This window comes from Conger conger, chromosome 6, assembly GCF_963514075.1.
Source record: "Conger conger chromosome 6, fConCon1.1, whole genome shotgun sequence".
Taxonomy (NCBI): domain Eukaryota; kingdom Metazoa; phylum Chordata; class Actinopteri; order Anguilliformes; family Congridae; genus Conger; species Conger conger.
Genome location: NC_083765.1, coordinates 60,970,400 through 60,996,718, shown reverse-complemented (window position 1 = coordinate 60,996,718; position 26,319 = coordinate 60,970,400). Strand labels below are relative to the sequence as shown.

General features: G+C 43.0%; 1 protein-coding gene across 5 annotated transcripts in view; it reads left to right on the top strand.

Moving 5' to 3' along the window:
• The window catches only part of LOC133130866 (transcription factor 12-like), a 123,878-nt gene that overhangs the window by 29,836 nt on the left and 67,723 nt on the right, over nucleotides 1-26,319 (top strand). For 4 of the 5 annotated variants that reach the window (XM_061245802.1, XM_061245801.1, XM_061245800.1 and 1 more), the window contains 2 exons: nucleotides 3,219-3,292; nucleotides 14,599-14,701. In XM_061245802.1, the coding sequence (XP_061101786.1) occupies nucleotides 3,219-3,292; nucleotides 14,599-14,701 (177 nt within the window). The remainder of the gene's footprint in view (nucleotides 1-3,218; nucleotides 3,293-14,598; nucleotides 14,702-26,319) is intronic. The other variant, XM_061245803.1, reaches the window with a different exon arrangement.

Below are 26,319 nucleotides of genomic sequence, written 5' to 3'. Positions count from 1 at the left end.
GGTAGTAGTAGTGTTTGTACAGTAGCAGTAATAGTAGTGTTTGTACAGTGGTAGTAGTAGTGTTTGTACAGTAGCAGTAATAGTAGTGTTGTACGGTGGTAGTAGTAGTGTTTGTACAGTATCAGTAATAGTAGTGTTTGTACAGTGGTAGTAGTAGTGTTTGTACAGTATCAGTAATAGTAGTGTTTGTACAGTGGTAGTAGTAGTGTTTGTACAGTAGCAGTAATAGTAGTGTTGTACGGTGGTAGTAGTAGTGTTTGTACAGTATCAGTAATAGTAGTGTTTGTACAGTGGTAGTAGTAGTGTTTGTACAGTAGCAGTAATAGTAGTGTTGTACGGTGGTAGTAGTAGTGTTTGTACAGTAGCAGTAATAGTAGTGTTTGTACAGTGGTAGTAGTAGTGTTTGTACAGTATCAGTAATAGTAGTGTTTGTACAGTGGTAGTAGTAGTGTTTGTACAGTATCAGTAATAGTAGTGTTGTACAGTGGTAGTAGTAGTGTTTGTACAGTAGCAGTAATAGTAGTGTTGTACAGTGGTAGTAGTAGTGTTTGTACAGTATCAGTAATAGTAGTGTTTGTACAGTGGTAGTAGTAGTGTTTGTACAGTAGCAGTAATAGTAGTGTTTGTACAGTGGTAGTAGTAGTGTTTGTACAGTAGCAGTAATAGTAGTGTTGTACGGTGGTAGTAGTAGTGTTTGTACAGTAGCAGTAATAGTAGTGTTGTACAGTGGTAGTAGTAGTGTTTGTACAGTATCAGTAATAGTAGTGTTTGTACAGTGGTAGTAGTAGTGTTTGTACAGTAGCAGTAATAGTAGTGTTGTACAGTGGTAGTAGTAGTGTTTGTACAGTATCAGTAATAGTAGTGTTTGTACAGTGGTAGTAGTAGTGTTTGTACAGTAGCAGTAATAGTAGTGTTTGTACAGTGGTAGTAGTAGTGTTTGTACAGTAGCAGTAATAGTAGTGTTGTACAGTGGTAGTAGTAGTGTTTGTACAGTATCAGTAATAGTAGTGTTTGTACAGTGGTAGTAGTAGTGTTTGTACAGTAGCAGTAATAGTAGTGTTGTACAGTGGTAGTAGTAGTAGTAGAATTAGATGTAGTAGTAGCAGTAGTAGTAGTTGTGGTATTTGTAGCAGCTGCAGTAGTAGTAGTATAGTAGTGGCAGTGTTAATTCCTTGCATTTATGTTGCACTTTTCACACTGCCTGGTGAATTGAATCAAAGTGCTTTACAGTGATGTGGGGGAAACTCGCCTCAACTAGCAGTAGTAGGTGTAGTAATAATAATAATAATAATAATAATAATAATAATAATAATAGTAAGTGGACTGAACTAATGGGAAGGTGGCTGTGACTCTGTGGGCTCTGGGGAGGGGCAGAGAGCTGACAGGAAGCTGCAGGATTAACTGCCTCTGGAGCCCAGCCAGAGGTGGAACAGCATATTTACTGCGCCGTGAAGTGGGTCTCAGACACACTTCACACATTTCTGAGCTCCGGCGTGTACACGTGTGAGTGTTATGACTACACAATTCTTTTTCACATCGAAGGCATGAAACAAGTTTAATATGTTCACATGTTTTTAGCTTTTGTCTATAATTCATGGTTGTTGTGTGCCTGCTCCTTGTCCATGCTATTCTTTGTGATTTGATATTTGATTTGATGCGGTTTTGGCTCCACAGGAGGGTGGAATCGAATGAACGGTAATGCAGTTTAGCAAAATATGATGGCATTTTGAACAGCGCAATCTATAACCTGCGATCTGTTGATGATATTCCCCTTCACAATTATGTAGCTAGCTCACATGGGGGAGGTGAATAGAATGTTGTTACCTACAAAACAATATTGGCTAAAACGGGATGAAGAGGCTCGAATCTCATATTTCTGTATTGAGCATTCTCCATAAATGTAATTTTCAGGGTCAGAGATTGTATTTGTTCATCACCTACCAGATGTTGAATCCATACAATAATGTCGACTTTATTTATTTTTTGTCTCCCTCTCTCTTTGGCGACACGGGTATTTTAAAATATGAGTTTTATTAAGTTTCAATGCTCAGCTGTTTCGATGGGGCCGCACTATAAATCACTGCCAAATTGCTGTGTGCCAGTTCGCCTTTTTAGAGAACTTCAGTGTGCATGCATATTAAAGAGGACTTGTTAATTTTTTGGTGTGTGATTTATGCAAACCAGAATAAATGATGCACAGCGAATTGGCTTCATTTTTGTGAAGTGGAGCCTTTGAAAATGACATAATGGATTAGTCACCAGCTTCTAGTAAATCCCTTGTAATGTCTGTTTTCTAGCCTCTTCCCAAAAGAGAGGGAAAAAAATGTCTTGGATGACTCGAGATGCACTCTTGTCCTTCCGAGGACAAAAGAGCGAATTCCTGTTTGAAACATTTGTTCAAGTTCATGGAGGGTCAATTTGAAGGGTAGTTTTGAGAGAAAGGGATGTCATTGTGAAAGCCAAATCACGCTCTCATTGCAGACAGATTTCTGAAATGTAAATATAATCAAGAATTGCTTACTTTTCAGTAAATCGATTTTGATATGAGGTTTGGATAAACTGGTAATTCATCCTGCTACCTGTAAACCTCCTCAAACCAAACCCCTCTTCCTGCAAGTCTACATGCCTGTTTGAGTGTACGTCTGGTCAGTCAGTCGGTATAGCTACCTGCGAGTGTGCCTGTCCGTTTGAGTGTAGGTCTTGCAGGCTGTCTGTACGTGAGTGTGTTAGTCTGTTTGACTGTATGTCTTTGGGTGTCAGGCTGTCAGTACGTGAGTGTGTTAGTCTGTTTGACTGTATGTCTTTGGGTGTCAGGCTGTCTGTACGTGAGTGTGTTAGTCTGTTTGACTGTATGTCTTTGGGTGTCAGGCTGTCTGTACGTGAGTGTGTTAGTCTGTTTGACTGTATGTCTTTGGGTGTCAGGCTGTCTGTACGTGAGTGTGTTAGTCTGTTTGACTGTATGTCTTTGGGTGTCAGGCTGTCTGTACGTGAGTGTGTTGGTCTGTTTGACTGTATGTCTTTGGGTGTCAGGCTGTCTGTACGTGAGTGTGTTAGTCTGTTTGACTGTATGTCTTTGGGTGTCAGGCTGTCTGTACGTGAGTGTGTTAGTCTGTTTGACTGTATGTCTTTGGGTGTCAGGCTGTCTGTACGCAGTATGTGTGAAAGAGTGGGGGCTAAGCGCCGCGGGGCTGACAGAGCTCTCGTCTACTCTCTGGCAGGTATGGACGAGAGGGCCAGCCAGGTGACGTGGGCCGCAGGTGGCCAGGCCAGTCCGTCCTACGAGTCCCCCAGGGTAAGAGCCTTCCTCCCAGGCCCGCCGTGACCCCAACTCCCCTCTCGTTCCCCATCAGCTCGGACTGTCTGACTGTAATTGGACAAGCGTGCAGTGTTTCAGCTCACACACACGTGCACAGTGATAGCTGTGCTTTCAGTCTCAGACTCCCAGCAAACCTTGGGACTTGTAATTACCCAAACTGCTCTGTAGCATGCTCAGCTCATTTCGATTTGCTGTTTCTTTGAGGATTTCTGTAATTTGCTTACTTATTTCTTCTAGTTCAGAGTAGATTAGGATTGAAATGGTGGAGTAGACCTTTTGGCCAATGCAACATAAAGGATGCACTAAACTCTTATCTTTTCCAAATTTAGGCTTTATTATTTCAGATAACCATCATTTTGTTTTCAAAGTATGGTTTTTGGAGGTGCATGAGTAGACTTGGAAAAATGAACTTTTTACTTGGTACTTTGTTCAATATTATTTAGAATTAGTGGTTTGAAATATATTCTCCCCCCCCTGTTTTCCAACAGCATACAGTGGGGTGCAAAAATTGATATGTATATGTCTGTTACAATGAATCTGTATGTGATTGAAAGCAACCTGAACTGTAAATGGTACAGTTTTCTTTTTTTTCTCTTTTTTTTTTACTGTTTATAAATTATATTGAAAGAAAAAAGGAAAAGGGCCCTGTGCAAAAGTTTGGGAACCCTTTCTGATTATTCTCTGTACTTTTTAAAAAGATGATTACTAAGGCCCAGACCCAGGTTATTTACTTGTTATAGCTTCAATGAATCTGGTGAATATAATTCCAGGGCCAGAACTTTTTATTCTGAAGTAACTCCATGCCTTCTAAAGTATCCAACTGCAGTGGCTGTTCTGTCTGGTGTTAACAACCATGGGTTCCTCTAAACAGTTGTCCAAGGATTTCAGAATGAAGATGGTTCATTTCCGCCAAGAGGGAGGCTACAAAAACTCTCTCAATGTTTCAACCTATTTCCACGGTCAGAAACATTATTAGAAAATGGAAGATAAATGGAACAGTTGAAGTCAAGGCAAGGTCTGGAAGACCAAGACAGACTTCAGATAGAACCCACACATCACTGCAAAAGTGCTGCAAAAAAGAGTAGCAAACACAGGTCTAGCTGTTCACAGGACAACAATACAACATACTTTAAACAACAACGACCTACATGGCAGAGTTGATCAAAAGCATACCTACCTCAAAATCAACCATGGACTACCTCTAGGTTTTGGAATGGTCACCACAGTCGCCAGACTTAATATTATTTAAAATTTGGGGAGAGATCTCAAAGATGCCATACATGCCAGGAGGCCAAAGAATATTTCTGAGCTAGAGGGAAGAATGGGGAAAAATTCCAAAAGCAAGAATTGAAAGACTCTTAGCTGGCGTTTACATGCTGTTATAGTTGCCCGAGGAGTTACAAAGTACTAACTGACAGGGTTCCAAAACTTTTGCACAGGGACCTTTTTTATTATTATTTTGAAACTGTACAAAATTTAAATAATGTTATCTTGCTTTAAAATTTGAAGAAATTTGTCATGTTTAACGTTGTACCATTTAGAGGTCATGTTTACTTAGATATTGTAAATTGTAAAAGGCTTTTTCTCAAATTGGGAATAAGTCATTGTAGTGTTCTGAACCACATGCCTTCACATGTAGTCAGGAGCATTTTTTTATGCATTTGTTCTGAAACGTGGCATAACTTCATTCAAAACACAAACTTTTTATTTTGTTTGTCTAAGAATGTTTTGCCATCAATTCCCAAATGGCTAAGCAATTAAAAAAATAAATCTATGTTATTTTTGAATAAATTTGTTGTGGAATTGTATTGCCACGATTTCTTTCTGCAGCATTAATAATTTTTCTTAGTGGTACATTCGTGCCTTTGTTTGACACTGTAAAAGATTGCCCGTCAGCACCAGCATCTTGTTGTTGTCATTTGAAGTGCATTAAAAGCCGCACCAGTGCGACATAAAACATATCCTTCCGGAAAGGCGGCCTGCCCACTCTTGCAAAGGGCACGCGTCTCCGCTACAATTGTTTGTTTATTTGTTTGGCTTTTTTTCCCCCTGCTACAGTTGTACTCGCTGCCCTGTATGGATTTCATTTACCGTCAATCTCTCGTCGCCATTCGTTAGAAATCAGTTAAATGTCAGATCTGCGCTGGCTGGATGGCCTTGTCTATTCTCCAGTGCCCTTCCCCAGCGAACGTCTGCGGGCCACTGTTCCGTCAGCGTACTCCATTTGAATTCGGAGATTGAGACGGCTGATGCGGCTGCTCCAGGTGCATATAAATCAGCGTTTCTGACAGGGTGAGGGACAGGCATCAGCGAGCAGACAGATGTTCCTGCCTCCACACTCCCCGCACTGGGGCCAGCCACGCAGATTTGAGTTTATTCACTCGGGTCTCCAGGGGCGCGAGATTTACAGGATTTACTCGCCCCGGAATATGCAAAGTACGGCTGGAAATAAGCGGATAATGTGCAACTCCGTGCGTCTCTGTTTATGGATAATATTTTTCCCTTTTAATTGGCCCAGTTTTTCTGAGGGGAAAGCTAATTTTATCAGATTGAAACTGAAAGGTTTTAATAGTCTAACAATAGTAATGTACTTGTTATCGTAAGTAGCGTAAAAATATAATTAAGTAAATACGTGAGTTTAGTCTCTTTGAATACGAGGAGTTTTATGTGTACGAGTAGGGGCGGCCTGTTGCGTGTAGGGGCGGCCTGTAGCGTAGTGGTTAAGGTAAATGACTGGGACACGCAAGGTTGGTGGTTCTAATCCCGGTGTAGCCACAATAAGATCTGCACAGCCATTGGGCCCTTGAGCAAGGCCCTTAACCCTGCATTGCTCCAGGGGAGGATTGTCTCCTGCTTAGTCTAATCAACTGTATGTCGATCTGGATAAGAGCGTCTGCCAAATACCAATAATGTAATGTGTGGGAATTTCAGAACGCTACTGCTGTGGTGCTAGTCATTGTGAATTGAGCAGCACACATAAATCACTGTGCTGTACTGATACGTTATTGAGACAACTTGTACTGCAATTACAAGTGACCTTGCTGAACCCCACTCACTGACATGCACCTACTGTCAGAATGGACCACAGTGTAGGATGTCTCCAGAAGAATTCCTCCTTCATCTCCATGTTCAGCACCATCGTTGGGTTGAGTTTCGGCCTACTAGCACATCGAATGTTATACAATTTGATTAAATGAAAACATAATCGGATTTATTTTTCGTCTTTGGGACTGTGACAGTCTTGTCCGGGCGGCACGGTGGCGCAGTGAGTTGCACTGTTGCCTCACAACAAGAATGTCATGGGTTCGAGCCCCGCCCGGGGGTTTCTGTGTGCATGTTCTCCCCGTGTCTGCATCGTGTCTGTGTGGGTTTCATCTGGGTACTCTGGGTTCCTCCCACAGTCCAAAGACATGCAGGTTAGGGACTACAGAAAAAAATGTACACGTCTGCACAACTGAAAATGTTGATTAATGTGCACTGTCCCTGATAAATAAATACAAATATTTTAAATATCCCTCCCTAATGCCTTATACATTTATTTTATTGTTCCAAAAAAAAAAAATATTTTTGCCTTCCCAAATTACATTGGACTTGTGTGCAAGCCTGGACTGGATTTTTAAATATGATCATTGATTAGATTTTTCAGTAATTGTTTTGTCTTCCTTAAGCAGATACATATGTAAGACAACGCTTTGTTGAAGGCCAGCAGTAAGTGTTTCCTGCAGTATGATACAGCAGTGCGTTCTCACTGCGGCACGTCTCTCCACTCTATCGGCTGTGCTCCGGAGCCAGGTTTAGCTGCTGTTGTTTCCTTGTGGGTGTGTCCCCGTAGTTAAACATTTTGGGTGTGCGCAGAACGGTCGGAGACAGCCGTGCGGACCCTCGGGCAGGGGGGTCTCTGCTGATGTCATGTCATTTTGGCCTTGTGGACGGCTGCAACCCTCGCAAATGCATTACGCGTCAAGCATAAATCAAGTTTTAGACGGTCTGCAGTGTCAGCTCTTCATTACAGCAGTCTGTACCCGAGTCCCGTGTTCGCCTAACTCTGTAGTATCTGTAGTATCTGTAGTATCTGTAGTATCTCTATCTGTAGTATAGTAGTCTGAGAGCCGCTGCAGTGGACGACGGGTAAAGACTGTACACGACCTGATGGCGGTATTTAATAACGCCTCCTAATGTGACTGAGCTTCTCCTGCTATCTGTCAGTAATCCCTACCAGAGAAGACAGTCATTAGCCAACAGGCAGGTGGTGTGAGGAATCTCTCAGGAAGGGGATTTTTTCATTTTTTTACCCCATTTCCGTTGGGGTACCATTGCTCGTCTGTTTACGGGGCTGTGACTTTTTCTTTGTTTCTCCTTCTTTGTACCTTACAGTCTTTTCTCGGTTGTGAGTTGACTGCTTCCAGCATTTAGCCTTCGTTTGACTTGAATCAGAAGAGGATTGTCAGGGTTCCGCATGCTAATTGGCCGAGAAACAGTTCAAGCAGCAGCTTCAGACACTTGGCTTCCAGTTCTCATGGCTAATTGGTGAAAAAATGTATCTGCACAGCCAGGATCAACAAAACGGGCTTTCAAAAAGCCGTTCCAACTAGCTACTTCTGCGTCCTTGTTTTAATTGTAAGAATTTGCTTTTTCTACTGGTTGGATAAAGCCTTTGATTGGCGCGTATTCAGTGCTTTGTGTAACGCTATTGCATTAAGTCTGTTGTAGTGTGTGGGCCTTTGGATCGAAGTAGTACTAGTACAAGCCTATGGGGAGATGGGAAGGCTTGGTGATCACTGTTTTAAATGCATTATTGAAGTCTGGCAACTGTTCACCCACAACAGAGATGACAGTGTGAATGATTCACAAATGTTTTTATTTTTTATTTTCATCAAAGATATTTATTTTTTCATATTTTTATAAAAGTGCGATTTTTGAATGACTAAATGACTGAATTGATTTACATATTAATTATTATTTTTATGGGCCTAATTCCCTTAGGCCTGGGGTGTCCAGTATTAGTCAACATATTATTCAAGCCCTGCACTACGGCACCAGATTCAGCTAATTAAGCCAAGGCCTTGATTGAATTGGGTTGAATTGGGTGTCTGCAGGTGTCATAGTGCTGGACACCTGTGCTTTAGCCTTTACCCTCTTAGTGTCATCACCATAATGAGGGAAGTTGATAGTAGGACTCAAAGAGGCAGATGTTGCCTTTCCCTGCAGTTACAGCCGCAGTAACAGGGCTTTTTTTCCCTCTCCTGCTGCCTTTTCCTTACCTAGCTCCACCCATCGGGGACAGCAAAAAAAAGGTAGCGAGAAAAGGAGGTGAAGACAGGGAATCGAGAAAATGTGAATTACACAAATATAATATGCTTGCTCCTTCATTATATTCCATTACATTATTGGCATTTGGCAGACGCTCTTATCCAGAGCGACGTACAACAAAGTGCATACCCAGAACCAGGGACAAGTGTGCAGAAAGACCCGAGAGGGAAGTACAATTTTAAGAAAAGGATTTGGGGGCCAAATCCAACAACAAAGAAAAGGATTTCCGGGCCTTTTTGATTAATCTGTCTGATTGGGCCTATTTGATTCCAGAGATGTTCACAAGTCATCAAATGCAAATCCAAGTCAAGTCTCAAGTCTCTGAGCTAGAGTCCAAGTCAAGTCTCAAGTCTCTGAGCTAGAGTCCAAGTCAAGTCTCAAGTCTCTGAGCTAGAGTCCAAGTCAAGTCTCAAGTCTCTGAGCTAGAGTCCAAGTCAAGTCCAAGTCTCCAGAATGGTGCAGCCTAAAGAAATTCATCATGATTGCTCTGCTAATTGAAGATATAGAAGCTAGACGTGTAGAAGACATATTTTGTATGTGACATCAAGGTGTGACAAGTGAAGAAGCAGTATTATCAGGGGCACACAAAAAGATAGTGGTTATTTCATTTATTTATTCATAAATCAATGAACTACCAGGCCTGAGCCAAAGCAAAGCCTTTCTCAAGATGGCTGGAGAAAGGCTTGCCAAAACCTAAGGTCTGGTGTGGTAGGCAGTTGATATATCTATAAATAAGATAAAATTAATAACCATTCGATTTTTTAAGAACTCTGTGTGACTCATGTGACATAATGTAAGCATTACCATGGGCTGTACTATAAGATGATGGTCAATAACAGAATATGGGCCTGTTACATGGACACAGATTAATCTTAACCCTGGACTAAATGCAGTTTTGTATGGATAATCTCCAATAAAATGATGTCTAGGACTAGGCTTAATCTGCATCTACAACTCAAGAATAATAATTATAGTTTAAACGAAGTCACAAAGTATTGAAATTTGAATCATGTTGCAGTATTGTTTTATTGATATACTCATACTTTTACATTTTTAAATGAAAGGTAACTGTTAAGCATTTACTTTATCATTTACTAAAAACCTAATGAGGCTAGATATTGCTTATGCAAGAAATCGGGAGCTATGATTTTGGGACTACATCTACATTATGCAATAGGAAAACCTCGAATCCTAAGGAATGCCATTGCACTATTGCATAGTAAAATTATAAATCATTTCAAAACTGCATCCAACTACAGTACATGGCAATTCTTTGGCAGCTTTTAATGTTAATGTCATTTACAAACAAGCTCTCTCGAAAATACAGTTCAATACCAAACAATGTCCATGCAACTAACGTTAGTACATAACGTCACCTAACAAGACATTCAAAATCACTTGCTGTCCTGCTTGCTTGTCAATCTTAAAGACCATACTGAAAGGTTTTTTTTAAATAGTGCAACCCTTCAGCAGCCTTTGCTACAACTTGGCAGTCAACAAAATAAGAAAATATGCGCCTTTGGTATGCTGATTAAATGGTGACACGAACATTATACTGAAATGCGTAATTTGGCCAACACAACAGTTCAGCCAAGTTACGTTAACGCAACAGTGAACAGTGGTGGGATGAGCTCCAGTGCTGGCAAACTGACTTACCTTTCCCTATGAGTTTTCAAATGTTTGTTGAAATTTGGACATGGTTGCTCCTGCATCTTTTATTTTAATTCTCCACATTTTGTTAGTTGCAATCATTTTGTTTGGCTCAATGAGCCTGAATTATTTAAACTCAAAGGCCACAACATGTGGAAATGTAATCTTATTGAGCTATGCTGCAAGAAATACAGCGTAGGGTGTGGCACGTAAAATGACGTTGGGTGTGTTTAAAGTAAGGAATGTCTTTCATATAAAACATTTAAAAATAATCATTGGCTGTGACATTATTCACTCCGTCATTTTCACGATGCCATTTGGCCGACTCTTATTGTTCACGAGTCCTTATTGACGAGTCCGAGTCGAGTCTCAAGTCATTTTTGGATGAGTCCGAATCGAGTCTATAATCCCTGTCCATGTACACGCGACTCAAGTGCGACTCGATTCTCCATCTCTGTTTGATTCATATGTCTGTTCGAAGCCACGTCAGTTACAGATGTGGCAGATGGGGAGAGGTGGATCCACAGGTCGCATTCTGAAAAAAATCCTGTTTTCTTCCTCCTAACTTTGGCTTCTTTTTCTGAGAAGGAACATTTAGCGTCACCTTACCCATTAAAGGACTGATTTTTGTATAATAATAATATATATAATATGTGCCTGTGTTATTCCTTGTCTGTGTACCTGAAAACTTCTCACAAATGCATACATATACGATTTGTAAGGTAAACAAACTGTATCGTTCTTCCTCGTGGCAAACTTTTGCCGACGTCCGAGAGTGGGTAAGGTGAAGCTAATGGGACTTTTTAAAAAGATGGCGGACCTCAGTCGATTCCCGTCAGGCAAAGAACTAAGAGATAGGAGGTGAAAAATAAGCGATTGGAACAAGCAGCAGGCCTCACCTGGGACAGATCCGCTCTACCGCTAAAGACGGCTTCTTAAATGGCGGGGAGAGGCGGGAGCAGAGCCATGTTTCGGGTCCGTCCCGTAGCCGTCGGTAACCGGCCCCTTCGGTCAGAATAACCGTACACATCACCGCCTCACCTCTTCCCGTTAGCCTGGGGCGTTGGCAAAATGAGGAATGTTCCATTATTGATGGTCTAACAGTCCTCATGGGGCCTGGTCCACAGTACGTGCTTTCCACAGGTGTCCCGTGACTCGACTTCTCCTTCTTCAGCTCCCAGCCCAGCCAATGCCAATGCCAAGCATTGCAAAACACGGCCATCTTTTTAGCCTTCGAATTTGACTTAAGATCTTATTTTATTAAGTAGGAAATATTAGCTTGTTTTACATTAGTGCTTATTTGACAAGTGAGATTTTCTCAACCCATTGGCGAATCTTGAAATGAGTCAAACTGTCCCACCTCATTGGCTGTTGTTTTGTCTCATTTAGCAAAAACGTTATATAAGACTAAGATACTTGTTTAGACAGACTTATTTTTGGCTTTTTGCTGTAAGCCGGCCGGAAAAGAGTATTAGTATTCTGATTAAGCTGCAATTTACACTTTCTCCATTTTCTTCATTTTGCGCTGAAGAGAAAATGTACTATGTATGGATTTAAGTGTGCTTTTTCAGGATGTGAGGGCCTTGTGGAGACTGGGTTTGTTGTTTATTGTTCTCGTTGTTTTTGCCGTTGCTGCTCTCCTGCTAGCTCCTCTCACAGGGGTGCTGTTTTTAATGAATGGGGTCAGCGCATTATTAGCCAAAACAATGGCTTGGCAGAAACACAAAAGGCCCAATCTCTGTGGACCGCATACAGCCGCTTTGCGCTAGACTGTCTTCTCTCCATCGCCACCCTCCATTTTCTGTACAAACAAGTGTGCTCATAATAAAATAAGTATGTTGAGCGTAAAAGCTGTGAGTTTGGATGGAAATGGCGGTAGAATTCCAGGCCCATGTCGGTTGGGGCTGATGTAGTTTTGGGACCGTTTGTGGTGGAGCGAGGGTGGATTTGTGCAGGGCCCGGGATTAGCACAGCTCCACGGTATCTTATTGCAGGAGACGGCGAGTTGTGAAAGACCCCGCTGTGACCGATATTTAGACCAAAGCCACAGAGCAGATAGCTGTCATGAAAGGCTATTGCTCAGCTGCAGTGGAAAGAGGATGTTTTCATAAGCCACAGGCTCTTTGGGAGTATTTGGGTTACTGTGTGTGTGTGTGTGTGTGTGCGTGCACACACGTTTGCACACTCACACACACACACACACACACACACATACTCACTCACACATACTGTACATTACAGTATATGGTGTATGTGTTTTATTGACATGTTTTTTTGTGATGATGCCCCTATGATTTTATTTGATAGTAAGGAAATAATAATAATAACAATAATAACAACCATAATAATAGATAAGAGTGCAGTAATTTATGAATTTATTCCAGAATACCTTTATTAATCTTTAGCTAACAATCAATAATGATGCTAATAATAATGTATGTGTGCTATATGTGATGGTTAAATATTTAGTGACTGAGTGAGATGGTAATTGCTGTGTGATTATAAGTCATTTTTGTGTGCTATACACTCAGTGAGCACTTTATTAAGTATTTATTATGCTTATTTTTTAGACTTCTGCTGCTGTAGCCTGTCCACTTAGAGGTTTTAACACCTTGTGTGTTCAGAGTGTCTTCTGCATACCACTGTTGTAATGTGTGGTTATTTGTGTTACTGTCACCTTCCTGTCAGCTTCAACCCGTCTGACCCTTCTCCTCTGACCTCTCTCTTAACAACACGTTTTTGCCCGTAGAACTGCTGCTCACTGGATGTTTTTTGTTTTTCGCACCAGTCTCTGCAAACTCTAGAGGCTGTTGTGCGTTAAAACCCCAGGAGATCAGCAGTTTCTGAGATACTCAAACCACCCTGTCTGGCACCAACAATTATTCCACGGTCAGAGTAACTTAGATCACATTTCGTCCCTGTTCTGACATTCCGTCTGAAAAACAGCTTTTATGACATGTGCATTGCTGCCACATGATTGGCTGATGAAATATTTACATTAACAAGCTAGTCTACAGGTCTACCTAATGAAGTGGTCACTGAGTGTATGTGGATGTTAAATATCTAGTGACAGAGTGAGAGTGTAATTGCTTAGTGTGATTATAAGTCAGGCAGGCAGGTGGAGTCCGGGGGTGGGAATGCTGGGATATGTGTCGGGGGGGGGGGGGGGTGGTGTCTCCGTGGCCTGCCTGCAGCGGGGCAAACGCGTGATTGACGGCTGCCTTCATTCGTCAGAGTGGGGGCTGCTGGGAGTTTGTCAGCATGTCGCCGCCGTTAAAATAAATAAATAAATAAACCCTGCTGCGGTTTTCAGGTCTGTTGCATGCTGGAGTCAATGTATCTACCGCGAGTGTGCAATTAAATCACAAGCGCTCTTCACACAGAAGACTGTCACAGAGAGGCTTTACGGAGTAACACAAGTGAAAACACCAGCCCTGAGCCCTCAAATAGCAAATCCATGAGGTAAAAACTTCCCAGTTTGGAGAGAAACCCTCAAACAGTGGCGAGAAAAAGGCTCCCTGATGGTAGTCTTTTTGTAGTCGGTAGCACTTTATTTTAAGCCTGTTAGTTACCTAATACTTACTGAGTAAGTACCAGGTAGTTATTAGGGAACTATTTTGATTTCAGAGGTAAGTACTATGAAACAGGCTATAAAACATATTCACTTAGTACTTGCATATGGTACTTAATAACTTTGTTTCATAGTACTTACCACTGAAATCAAAGTGGTTACCTACAGTAATAATTACAGGAGTAATGGTGTATTTACTCTGCAATTATTATATAATTAGCAGACTATAAAATAAAGAAATCTCGGAGGCTTGGGGTCTTCCGCCCACAGAAGAGTGAGGAGCTTCACCTGCGTGGCTGTTTCAATGTGAAATGAGTTGCGTGTAGTCTGTGGTTTACTCCATGTTGTACTACCTACTCTTTCAGGAATTACCCCCTCCCCTCCAGGATACAAGCAGAAAAGATTCAAATAGGTAAATTTAATGGTGCCAATGAGACATGCACTGCAAAAAGTGACTGTCTTAACAAGTCTTTTTAGTCTTGTAATAGGAATCTTATTTTTTTCCCCTCTGAAGTATAAAATAGCTTTTTTTTTTTTTTTTTTTTTTTCATTGGCAAATCAAACTGTGTTGCCTCATTGGCAATATTTGGTCTTATTTAGCAAAAAAGTCAATAAAATGACATTTTGCACTGTTTTTTGCAGTTGGCCGATTGCGTTCCCGCTCTGGGTAATGAGCGGGGTGTCATAGCAGTGAATTAGCGACGGTGCCTAATAAGGTGTTTAATGCTGTGTGATCTGCTCTCTCCCCCAGGACTTCGCAGACGGCCCTCATTACGGAGATCAGCTGAGCGCGGGTCGATTAGCGGCCCAGGAAGGACTGTCCCCAACGCCCTTCCTCAGCCCCGCCGTCATGGGTGAGTACGGCCACGCTCGTCAACGAGAAGACCGGCCCCTTCCCTTCTTTCTCTCTGTCCGTCGAGCGGCATCGCCCACGGGGGCCTTCTTCCTTTCCCCGTCTCTCCCTCCTTCCCTCCCTCCCTCCCTCCCTCCCTCCGTCCCTCCGTCCCTCTCCTCCCGGGGTGACAGTCCTCAGAATCCGACCCCTCCCCTGGGCTCAGAGTCACACCATCAGGACGGTTTTCCATCACAATAGACCAGCTCCCTGCAGTCAGGAGCATCTCCGGTGACCAGCGATGGCGGACAGGATTATTTTAGGTTGAGGGCGGTGGGGGGTGCTGGGACAACAAAGGCGACAGATGTGCCAAAGTTTATTAGAAACTTTAATAGCCAAATCAGCATTTTCAGATAACCTTGTCTGAAATTAAATGTTATATTAATTTCTAGGTCTACTTACTGACCTAACTAATGAATGTCTAATGTGCAAAAACAACTGAGCAAATATTAAGAACTAGCTCTCATACACTGCAAGAACCAAAAAAGTATTTTAGTCTTAAATAAAGACTTAAAATCTTGATTTATTTTATTAAGACAAAAATATTGCCAATATTACAGTTACAGTAAGACAGTTTGACTCATTTAAATATTTGGCAATGGTATGAGAACATTTCACTTGTCAATCAAACATTACTTAAAGCATGTGAGGAAAAAAAATAAGATCTTAAGTCTTATTATGAGACTAAAGCGCTTGTTTACACGCAGTTGTACCCAGTTGTACCCAGTTGTGTGCTGTTTCAGTTACACAACGGTAACCTTCCAGAACTGAAATGTGTACTTCTAAATCATTCTGAAGATTAAGCCTCGTAGGTAATACTTTTTGGCGTTGCCATTTCCTAATTGCACATTTGGCATACTGAACATCTCATTTCTTTTCACACTCAGTTCTCAATTTTATTCCACCCGAGAAACAATGAATTTAAATCAGATCTACTAAGTGAAATGTTCAGAGTTAAACCAGAGTGGAGGGAGAAGGGGAAAAAAATCGCAGTCATCATTATCACATATTTATTTATTCCATGTGATTGAAATATTAGGACAGGTGAAGGTTATTTATTGGAGTGTTGAGTGTAGGCATCATTGTCTCCTCTCGGGTCATGACAGTTTAATGTGTGGGTGAATCCGGGCCTATTGTTGAACCGCGCTGGAGACCGGTTGCTATGCAGGGCGCTTAGTGTACAACGGAGCAGAGAAGGTGATTAAAACAATGTTATCTCTCTGGCTGCTGACCACACTATGTGTGTGTGTGTGTGTGTGTGTGTTTTTATATGTATGTGTGTGTGTGTGTGTGTGTGTTTTTTTATATGTATGTGTGTGTGTGTGTGTGTTTTTATATGTATGTGTGTGTGTGTGTGTGTGTGTTTTTATATGTATGTGTGTGTGTGTGTGTGTGTGTGTTTTTATATGTATGTGTGTGTGTGTGTGTGTGTGTTTTTTTATATGTATGTGTATGTGTGTGTGTGTGTATGTGTATGTGTGTGTTTTTATATGTATATGTGTGTGTGTTTGTGCGTGTCTATGTGCGTGTGTGTGTACCCATGTCCGTGTTCATAGGTGTATGTGTATGAATGCGTGTATTCGTGTGCGTGTGTGTGCATGTGTGTGTGTTTGTGCATGTCTATGTGTGTGTGTTCATAGGTGCGTATGTGTATGTGTGTGTTTGTGCGTATGTATGTGTGTGTGTATGTGTGTGCACGTGTGTCTGTGTGTGTGTATGTGTGTGCACGTGTGTGTGTGTGTGTTCATAGGTGTGTATGTGTATGTGTGTGTTTGTGCATGTCTATGTGCGTGTGCATGTTCATAGGGGTGTGTGTGTGTATGTGTGTGCACGTGTGTCTGTGTGTGTGTATGTGTGCGCACGTGTGTGTGTGTGTGTTCATAGGTGTGTATGTGTATGTGTGTGCATGTCTATGTGCGTGTGCATGTTCATAGGGGTGTGTGTGTGTATGTGTGTGCACGTGTGTCTGTGTGTGTGTATGTGTGTGCACGTGTGTGTGTGTGTGTTCATAGGTGTGTATGTGTATGTGTGTGCATGTCTATGTGCGTGTGCATGTTCATAGGGGTGTGTGTGTGTATGTGTGTGCACGTGTGTCTGTGTGTGTGTATGTGTGTGCACGTGTGTGTGTGTGTGTTCATAGGTGTGTATGTGTATGTGTGTGCATGTCTATGTGCGTGTGCATGTTCATAGGGGTGTGTGTGTGTATGTGTGTGCACGTGTGTCTGTGTGTGTGTATGTGTGTGCACGTGTGTGTGTGTGTGTTCATAGGTGTGTATGTGTATGTGTGTGTCTGTGTGTGTGTATGTGTGTGCACGTGTGTCTGTGTGTGTGTATGTGTGTGCACGTGTGTGTGTGCATGTGTGTGTGTGTGTGTGTGTGTGTATGTACACATACCGTGCAGGGGGTGTAGCCTTCCTTCTCCCTCTTTCTGGCATCTAATTATGCTCATAATAAGTAGCAAAATATGGAAATGATGTTGATGTGTCAGGGAATTAGATGCCCTGATTGTATGTAAACTGCCTTTGCTTATCTGAAGCCTGGATTGGTAGTTGAACTCCAAGGGAATGTTTGCCGGGGTATCTGAGATTTACATGGAATCACTTCGCAGCCTTATTAAGTCTTTAAGGTTTTACTACAGAATGACAGAGGTGGAACGTGTCCGCGATGTAATGCAATTAAGCACTGCAGTTGTACATGTGCCGTTTCCAGTGGGAACGAGCCTATGTGACCCAATTTAGTGTGATCTCAGCACTGGCTGTTTTAAGACAGAGCCACTGTAATCTAAATGGATTAGCCAAATCCTGGTGGTCCACAGTTTTAAAGAGAAAAATGAAGTGGATGCATTGTTCCTCTGTATTAATTGTGCGTGGGATCTGATTGCAAGGGAAAAAATAGAAAATATTAGCAACCATAAATGTGATTTCATTGAAATTGATCTGTTGCGTATCATTAGTAGGTTGTGCAGTAAAGACCAGTCATCATTTCCTACTTGAAGGTGCCCCCCCCCACTCCCTCCCTTTCAGGTTAAGATCAAGATTTAGAATTATAAGGTTCTACCTGACATTCCTAACAACATTAGTTGGTATCATAATGTCAATGTTATAGGATACTCCATATATGTGTGCTGTTTTATGCCAAAATTATGTTTATATGTATGAAAAAATGTACAATTTAAAAGGTTATACCTGCTTGGAGCCCATTCACTTTGGTATCTTTGAAGCTCAATATCTCAAAATCACTCAGAACGCAGATAGAATCTTATAATTCCAAGGGCACGATATGTTAAGGGGCAGTCAATGAGGATTTCAGAATGCTGCTTTCGTTGGTCCCCACGGTTACGGGGTCTGACCGTGATGACCGAGAAACCTCATTTGTGCCACTTTTGAAAAAAAAAAAAAAAATTCTAAATCAGCTTTCGCATAGATAAGAAATCTTTCCTCTTAAGAAGTGCTTAGCGGAAGCAAAGCCTGCTCATCATTGTCCTGATTATGTTGTGCGTTCATTAATTTTTTTTACATTTTATGTCATGGTTTTGATTGGACCTTTAAAGAATAGAATGTTGCCCAGCAACATCATCTTAACAAAATGATACGCGGCATGTTGAGAACAGCTTGGGGTTATTTAAGGTCAGCCGTTGTGTGCGATAATGAACTTCTTTCAGTTTTTTTGAGTGCCAAGCAGATGGCTGGTAATGAGCACTTATTTGACAATATTTTAATTACTGGGACAACCGTACTGTTCTGTGTGACTGGAGGAATTGTAGTTTGCTTTAAAGACCTTGTCTTGTGGCTTTGGACTAGAAAAGCCACATATTTCTTTAAAAGCGGGGAAATTAGTCGCCCGTAAAACAGACTAATTTCACAAAGACAGCAGAGCGGTAAATAAGAGGATGAGAATGTGCCCCACCTCTTGTAGCTCTGACATTTTTAAGTGTGATAATTATGTGTGTGGATACAAACGATAAAATTGAGTCAATGCGCCGTCTCGTTCCTGCGCTTCCAGTCTTTCTCTCCCGGGTGAAAACCTGTCAGTTCCTGTTTGAGGAGACGGGATTATCCTGGAGCGTTGCCCAGCCTCTGAGTGGTTACCCATGACACCAGCCCCTCCCTCCTCCCCGAGCCTGTCCATCAAAGCTGGGGGCCGGGGATTTGGGGGGAGGGTCGTTACTGTGTCAGCGCGGGCCAGGGGTCAGCCGGTCCATGTGCCACGTGTCCCAGCACAGCTCCAATCCTCTTATCCCCCCCACCCCAACCACCCCCCACCCCCCAGGCACGGGAGCCGGGCTTTGTGGGACAGCACGTGTCACGCGGCCTGAGTTACCTGAGCCCTCCTCCTCGCTCTCTGTAGTGTATCTTAGTTTTTTTAATTTAGCATCTTTCTACTTTATCATCATAATCATAATAATACATAATATTTCATGAGGACCCTCTTGGAGAATGTTAAATGGGTACGAAAAGCACCTTATTTGTAAACCAGGACTTTGAGGTGCTTTGTGTTAGCTGGTTTTCTCTCTATCTAAAAAGGTAAAATGCTAATCGAATGCATTCAAATGTCTTTCCGATGGAAAGAGTACTCTGATGCATTGTCTGAAGCCGGTTCGATAAAACTTAATCCAGTTTTAGGCTGAACAACAAAGCGATCACAGATTATTAATCTCACCTAGAGTATGCACTGTTTGCAGTGTTTACTGGTCAAACTCATTCACATTGATACTTAGGACAGCCTATGTTCTTGTGGCTAAGGCGATTGACTGGGACCTGGAAGGTTGGTGCTTCAAGTCCCAGTGTAGCCGCAGTCAGATCAGTGCAGCTGTTGGACTTTTGAGCAAGGCTCATAAACCCATATTGCTCCTGGGGGCAATTCAGTATTTAATGCATTATTGAGGAGGTAAAGATCATGTTGTGCATTGAAAGATGACCCTGTGTAGCCCTGTGCAGTGAGCAGAGGCTCCCAGTGTGTTTCATGGTGTATAACAGGCCGGTTGTAGTCGCTGTGAATACAGCGCTCTCGTTTTTCTGATCATATTCATTCCCTTCTCTTAATGTGCTAATCACTTGAGTACTGTGACATTGGCTGTTGTGGACAGTCAGTTGAAAGGCCTCATTGCTGTGAATGATCTGACCCCCCCCCCCCCCCCCAAAATAGCTGTTTTTTGGTTCAGGTGCTGTATTCTTCATCTTGGAAAAAGTAATCCTGCAAAAGTTGTCCGTGTCCTTGCTCCCATTGTTTCTCTTTCTTTCTCAAGATTCAATAACTGACTTATTTTCGTAATTGTTCCTATCGCAGCCATAGACGTATTACTCCACCTGTCAACTCTGACAGCTATAACTGAAAATCTCCCCTGTAATGTAATCACAGTGTATAACAGTCCCCTTCAGAAAGAAATGGGGAACAGCCAGAATCTGTCTCTTCTGCAATTAGCTAGCCCTGTGTGCTCAAGGCTGCAACTTTCATGGCGGTCTGGTTTTCCTTCTGAACAAGGAGAAGGTGTATGCATGTGTGTGTGTGTGTGTGTGTGTGCAGGTGTGTGTTTGTGTACAGTGTTTGCATGTGTCAGTGTGTGAGTGTGAGAGAGAGAGGCTGAGAGAGATGAGCTGTTATTGTGGTATTACTTATTGTGAGGTGAATGCGTGTGTGTGTGTGTGTGAAAGAGGGACAGAGAGAAAAGCTGAAAGGGCGCTGGGTTTTCAGGGGCAAGCAGAAATGAGAACGCTTACCATTGGCCTCATGGGTGTCTGCTGTAGGAAAGCTAGCAGGTTATAACACTTAGCATACCATGCTCTGATGTAAAATAAACTATTCATTTTCACATTTGAGGTAATACTTTCAGAAACGCCACCCCCAAAGACAGCAACAAAAACTCTGAAATGCTGTTCATATCTCATTCCATGCTTTGATTTTGTAACAAAGCAACTGACGCTGTGCTCACGCTGCAGAAAGTTGAGTGAAATTTTCTTATTGGAAAATCTTGAAATGGGTGAAACTGTCTGACCTCCTTGGTGTACCTGGCTGCCTCATTTTGCAACGGAGCAGCAGAAACAGTGCGTACGCTGCGAAAGTGGCCATCTTAAGAAGCGTTTTAGTCTTAAGCTCTTTTTTTTTTTTTTGCTTGAGTCGAAAATAAGTGAAATTTTATTCCATTGGCAAATCTTGAAATGAGTCAAACTGTCTTACCTCATTGGCAATATTTTTGTTTTTATTCAGCAAAACTGTAAAATAAATAAGATTTTATGTTTCAAGTGTAAGACTAAAATAGTTGTTTTTGGGGTTTTTGCAGTACATGACATCATTGGTGTTTCTGTAAAAATGAAGTCCTAGTGCTCCTCAGCAGATCTTCAGTGCGGCAGCCTCCCTTCCCTCCTCGGAGTTAATTACGGTCCCAGGGATCACTTAAAAGGCTCTTAAACGCTCATGATATCTCCAGGCAGATGAAATCTATTAAGATGGGACTTACGCAGCAGGGGAGGGCAGGTCTGCAGACAGATGGGCTCTCTCTCTGCCTCTATACCCGTGTGACCGCGGGGGGGTCTGTTCTGGTCAGTCCCCAGGCCGTCGCGTTACCCCAGAAACCATTTCCGTCACGGCTCAGGCAAAGGTACGCTCCCATGAGGTGTCACTGGCAGTGGCACCGAATCCACACAACAGGCCCAGGACCGAGTGGCAAGCCCCAACCAACAGCCTGATAAACAGATCTAATGTGACCCTTCACCCTGCGCGGGAAGATCCCGCAGCAAGGTTTCTGTCTTCCTGTCTGCCTGAAGGCGTGTGTTTGTGTCTTGGTTCATGTAAGTCGATTTGGGCATTCTATATAGGTCAGACAAAGCAACGAGGAAAAATACATAGATACAAGCTGGGCAGAATTAATATAAAAGAGAAATTTAGTGGACGTGTTTTTTTACTGCTTGTTTTTCTAGTTTGCTGTTTGTCACTTTGGATAGCTTTACATGTACACTGCGAAAGAGTATGTCTTAAGTGTCATGATCTGTGTTTTCTGATCAGTGTTTTGGCCTATTTCCCTCTGTGGCCACTGTAGTCTTTTTTCCGTGTCATTTCCCCTCATTCATTCGTTTCGTCTGTGTTCTGTTAGTGTCTCCGCCTCCTGCTCCATATATGTACTTCCTTCCTGTCGCCTGTGTTTCTACTCACCTGTTTTATGTGTTATGTTTTATTAGTGATGTATTTAAACCTTTCTGTTTCTGTATTTGGTTGCCAGGTTGTCATGTGCTTCTGCCTTGCTTTCCAGCGTTATTTTCTTTTGACCTTTGTAACGTTTGTATCAACCTGTTTTGTTTTCGACCACCGTTTCCTGGATTTCCCGTCGGTACGTTTTTGACCCGCTGTGTTTGGACTCTCTTTGATTTACCGGTTTGTGCTTTTGGATTTCGACTTTGTTTATCTACCTGTCTGGATTGGCTGGCTTTTGGACCTTAGCTTGTTTTAAGCTTGGCAAGTTACATTTTCTTACCCCATTGGCAAATCTTGTAATGAGTCATAGGCAATATTGTTGCACTATTTAGCAAAAAGTAAAAGTAAAAGAAAGAATAATTGAGGTCTAAATATAAGACTAAAATACTTGTTGAGTGTTTCTTGCAGAGTAGTTATTTTCCAGTTAGCAGGTTATATGACGCACCAAGCAAACATGGGCAAGACCTTACATTTGTCCTTACATTTAAGTCTAGTGTCACTTTTGGAATACATCCATTGTGTCTATAAATGATAACGGCGAGTATTGTGTCCCCAAAAACACAACATGCCCATCTCCTCACACACCTGCCATGACTCCAGCTCTGACGGGCGCTGTGAGGGAGGGCCTGGGAGGGCCTGGGAGCTGCTAAAGCCCAGCGACAGTGTCGCCGCCACCGACAACATGAAATGGATGTCATTTGGTTCATAGTCTGGGCCACTGGAGTACATTAATCATTTTTGCCAGGGATAGTGACCACAGCTATAGTGACCTTCAGGCAACAATAGAACTTTCTTGAACGTTCTGCAATTGCAGCTGAACGACACTCTGTCGCTGGACTGTACACTGGGCTTAACGTGTGGGGCTGCTCCACTGGATGGAGCCCTCCGTGGCTGTTGCTCCCCACGGCCGATTATATATCACACACTGTCGGCACTGTGGAGATCTACATAGCATCTGGTCCATAGGAGCTATATGTGACTGCACTGCAGTTGAGCGTCTCAAACAGGTCACCACTAGGGAGTCATTTATCATCGAAAAGCTTTCTTCTTTAAAATAATGGAGATGAATACATTAGGCAAATTTCTAAAGCATGAAATACTTCAATATATTGTGTAAATGTTTGTGTTGCTGGAGTATTGCCTTGGAAGAATAAGGAGCTCTGCGCTAAATGGTGAAATTTTCCTCCTCGTTTGTTGCCTACAGTGAAACTTAGTGCAGTTACTACGTCTCGCGCTCTCTGTTCTTTGTGCTTAAATGAATTCTCCTCACACAGAACAATTGTTCTCGTCTGTTTTTCATCTCCTTTTGATGAAACCTAATGGGTTTCCAGGAAATTAAATTACGCAGTCATTTAGCGGCGACGCAAAGTGTGTCGGGCGTCTCGTAGCCCAGGGTCTCTTTGTACAGGAGCACGACGGCAGCGCTGCCAAGATGCATTTCCCTGCCTTTTGTGCGACAGGGAGAAAAAAATCAATCTCTTTCAGGCCCCGAGTTGTACTTGTTCTCCCTCCTTTTCAGTTTTAATTGTTCCTCAAGGCTTATCGTGGCGTGCCAAATCCCACATCACGTTAACGTCCCCGCCGCGCCGGGCTGAAGCAGGTGTCCGCTCGCTGACGTGTTTTTATTCTGCTCCGCGCCTGTTCCCCGGGGACCCCCCTCTCCCTCCCCGTCTCAGGCAGCTGTGGCTGATTGTGGCCAGGTGCAGCTCAGGTATGCACACTGTTAGCAAGGTAGCGCAGGTCACAGGTGTTGGGATGGCTGCCCTTTCTCCATCTCAGTTCTCTCTCTTTATCTCTGTCTCTCATTCTCGCCTTTTCTCTCTCATTCTGTCTCTCTCATTCTCATTTTCCCGCATTCTCTCACTCATTCACTCATTAATTCATTCAGCCTCTGGCCTGGTCTTTATGTTGGTACCAATGGAAGACTGTTCTATATCCTTCTTTCTCTCCGTCTTGTTCTCTGTCATTCATTCAGTCTCTTTTGCCTACATCTATTTCTCTCTCTCTCTCTCTCCCCCATACCGCTTCTGTTTCTCTATCCCTCCACAGAGACAGCTTTGATGTTTGTTAGACCGTAGACTTGTGCTGTCGCAGACAGAGAACAACGGCGTAAGAGCAACCGGATCATCAGACACATACCCACAGTTTCACTGGAAGCTCCTTGTAATCGTTGAGCGTGCCCGGTCCGTTGTCCTTATCTGACCTGATGTTTAGCCGTCACTCCTGAAACGCACTTCCGGACTATATTCCAGTGGTCGCTGGGTCCCGCGGTCGCTGCATCCATTTTTAGGATTTTTTGGGTGTTTGACACTCTCTTCTGAGTTTCTGAGGGCTGTGTATTCTTAGTATTTCTGAATGCCAGTGCCACTATATGGTAAATGGTAAATGGTTGGCATTTATATAGCGCCTTCATCCAAAGCGCAGTACAATTGATGCTTCTCATTCACCCATTCATACACACACTCACACACCGACGGCGATTGGCTGCCATGCAAGGCGCCAACCAGCTCGTCAGGAGCATTTGGGGGTTAGGTGTCTTGCTCAGGGACACTTCGACACAGCCCGGGCGGGGGATCGAACCGGCAACCGTCCGACTGCCGACTGTTCTTACTGCCTGAGCCATGTCGCCCCTAGTTGTTAGTAATTGAGTAAACCGTACGCACAATACTTTTTAGATTTTTGACTAGATTAAAATGGAGGTTGTTATCCACTCCTCTTTGTGCGGGACGTGAGAGGGCGGACGCTCTGGCTCCATCGGCAGGGCAGGTGCTGGAATCCCCAGGCTTCGCGGGGTTAAAATGGAGGTCGGGCTGGGAGGTCCACACATCCAGGTGGCTGTCCTCCTCGGAGGAATGGCCCTCTCCTCACGGTGAATCATGATGTGACGGTTCTCCCTGGCGGTGGCTCCAAGTCCTTCAGTCCCTCTCCTGCAGTCTTAGCATCCCCTCGACACCCCTCTCCTGACAGGAAGAATTCCGCCCCTGTTTTTGTCCAATCCCTGGACGGGGATATTGAGTCCTCCCGGATCCTCTGGGCCCTGTCTTCAGCTCTGTGTTTCAGGCCCAGAAGCCCCGAGCCGGCCCTGCCTCCCTCAGGCACCTTTCTGTGCCGGTTTCCCAGCCTCCTCAGGGGCGATCTGGTTTCACTCCCCCCGGTCGGGTGTTGTTCTCCAGACGGGCGGCTAGCCCGGGCAGCTGCAGGGGGACGGCTCTTCTCTCAGTGTCTCCTCCGCGGTCTGTGGCTCCACTCCAGCTCAGTCGACACTTCGCTGAAAATGAAGTCACACACACACACACACAGGAGCACAGCCGCCCTAAAAAACAAGGTCTGTTCAGAGGGTAATATGTAGCATACCCCACGGTTTATACCCTACATTAAGGTGAGGTTGGTTTCATATGTATGCTGTATCTACACTCACCAAGCACTTTTTTAGGAACATTTTTACTTCATTTATGCATGTGATTATTTAATCAGCCAATTGGGTGGCAGCTGTGCAATGCATACAATCATGTAGATATGGGTCAGGAGCTTCAGTTAATGTTCACATCAACCATCAGAATGTGGAAAAAATGTGATCTAAGTTACTTTGACCCTGGAATGATTGTTGGTGGCAGTATCTCAGTTGGTTTGAGTATCTCAGAAACTGCTGATCTCCTCGGATTTTCACACGCATTAGTCTCTAGAGTTTGCAAAGAATGGTGCAAAAAATAATAATAATCCAGTGAGCAGCAGTTCTGCAGACAGAAACGCCTTGTTAATGAGAGACGTCAGAGGAGAATGGCCAGACTGGTCAAATCTGATAGGAAGGTGACAGTAACGCAAATAACCACACATTATAACAGTGGTATGCAGAAGAGCATCTCTGAACACACAACGCATCATAAATTTAAGTGAATAGGCTACAGCAGTTGAAGTAAAGAAAATAAGTCTAATACCTAATAAAGTGCTCGGTGAGTGTATGCTGTATTCACACAAACAGTGATGAATGCTTGGAAACGGTAAAGGCTTTTACTTGTGTGATGCAGAAGCTGCAGCTGAACAAAGTAGCAGCTGCAGTTTGTTCCCTGGCTGTACTTCAAAAAACAAAAAGTAACAAGTATTTTTGTCCTATATTGAGATTTAAAATCATATTTCTTTTACTTTTTTGCTAAATAAGATGAAAATATTGCCTATGAGGTAAGACAGTTTGACTAATTTCAAGGTTTGCCAATGGAATAAGAAAACGTATTTAAAACAAGCAAATATTTTCTACTTAAGAGGGGAAAAAAGATCTTAAGTCTTATTACAGGCCTATAAGGCTTGTTTACACAGCCATTTTTGCTGTGCGTTCCACCTGGCTGCTGCTGCTCTGTGACTTGGCAGAGCATGAAAAACCTGGACCACTTTGCCTGCACC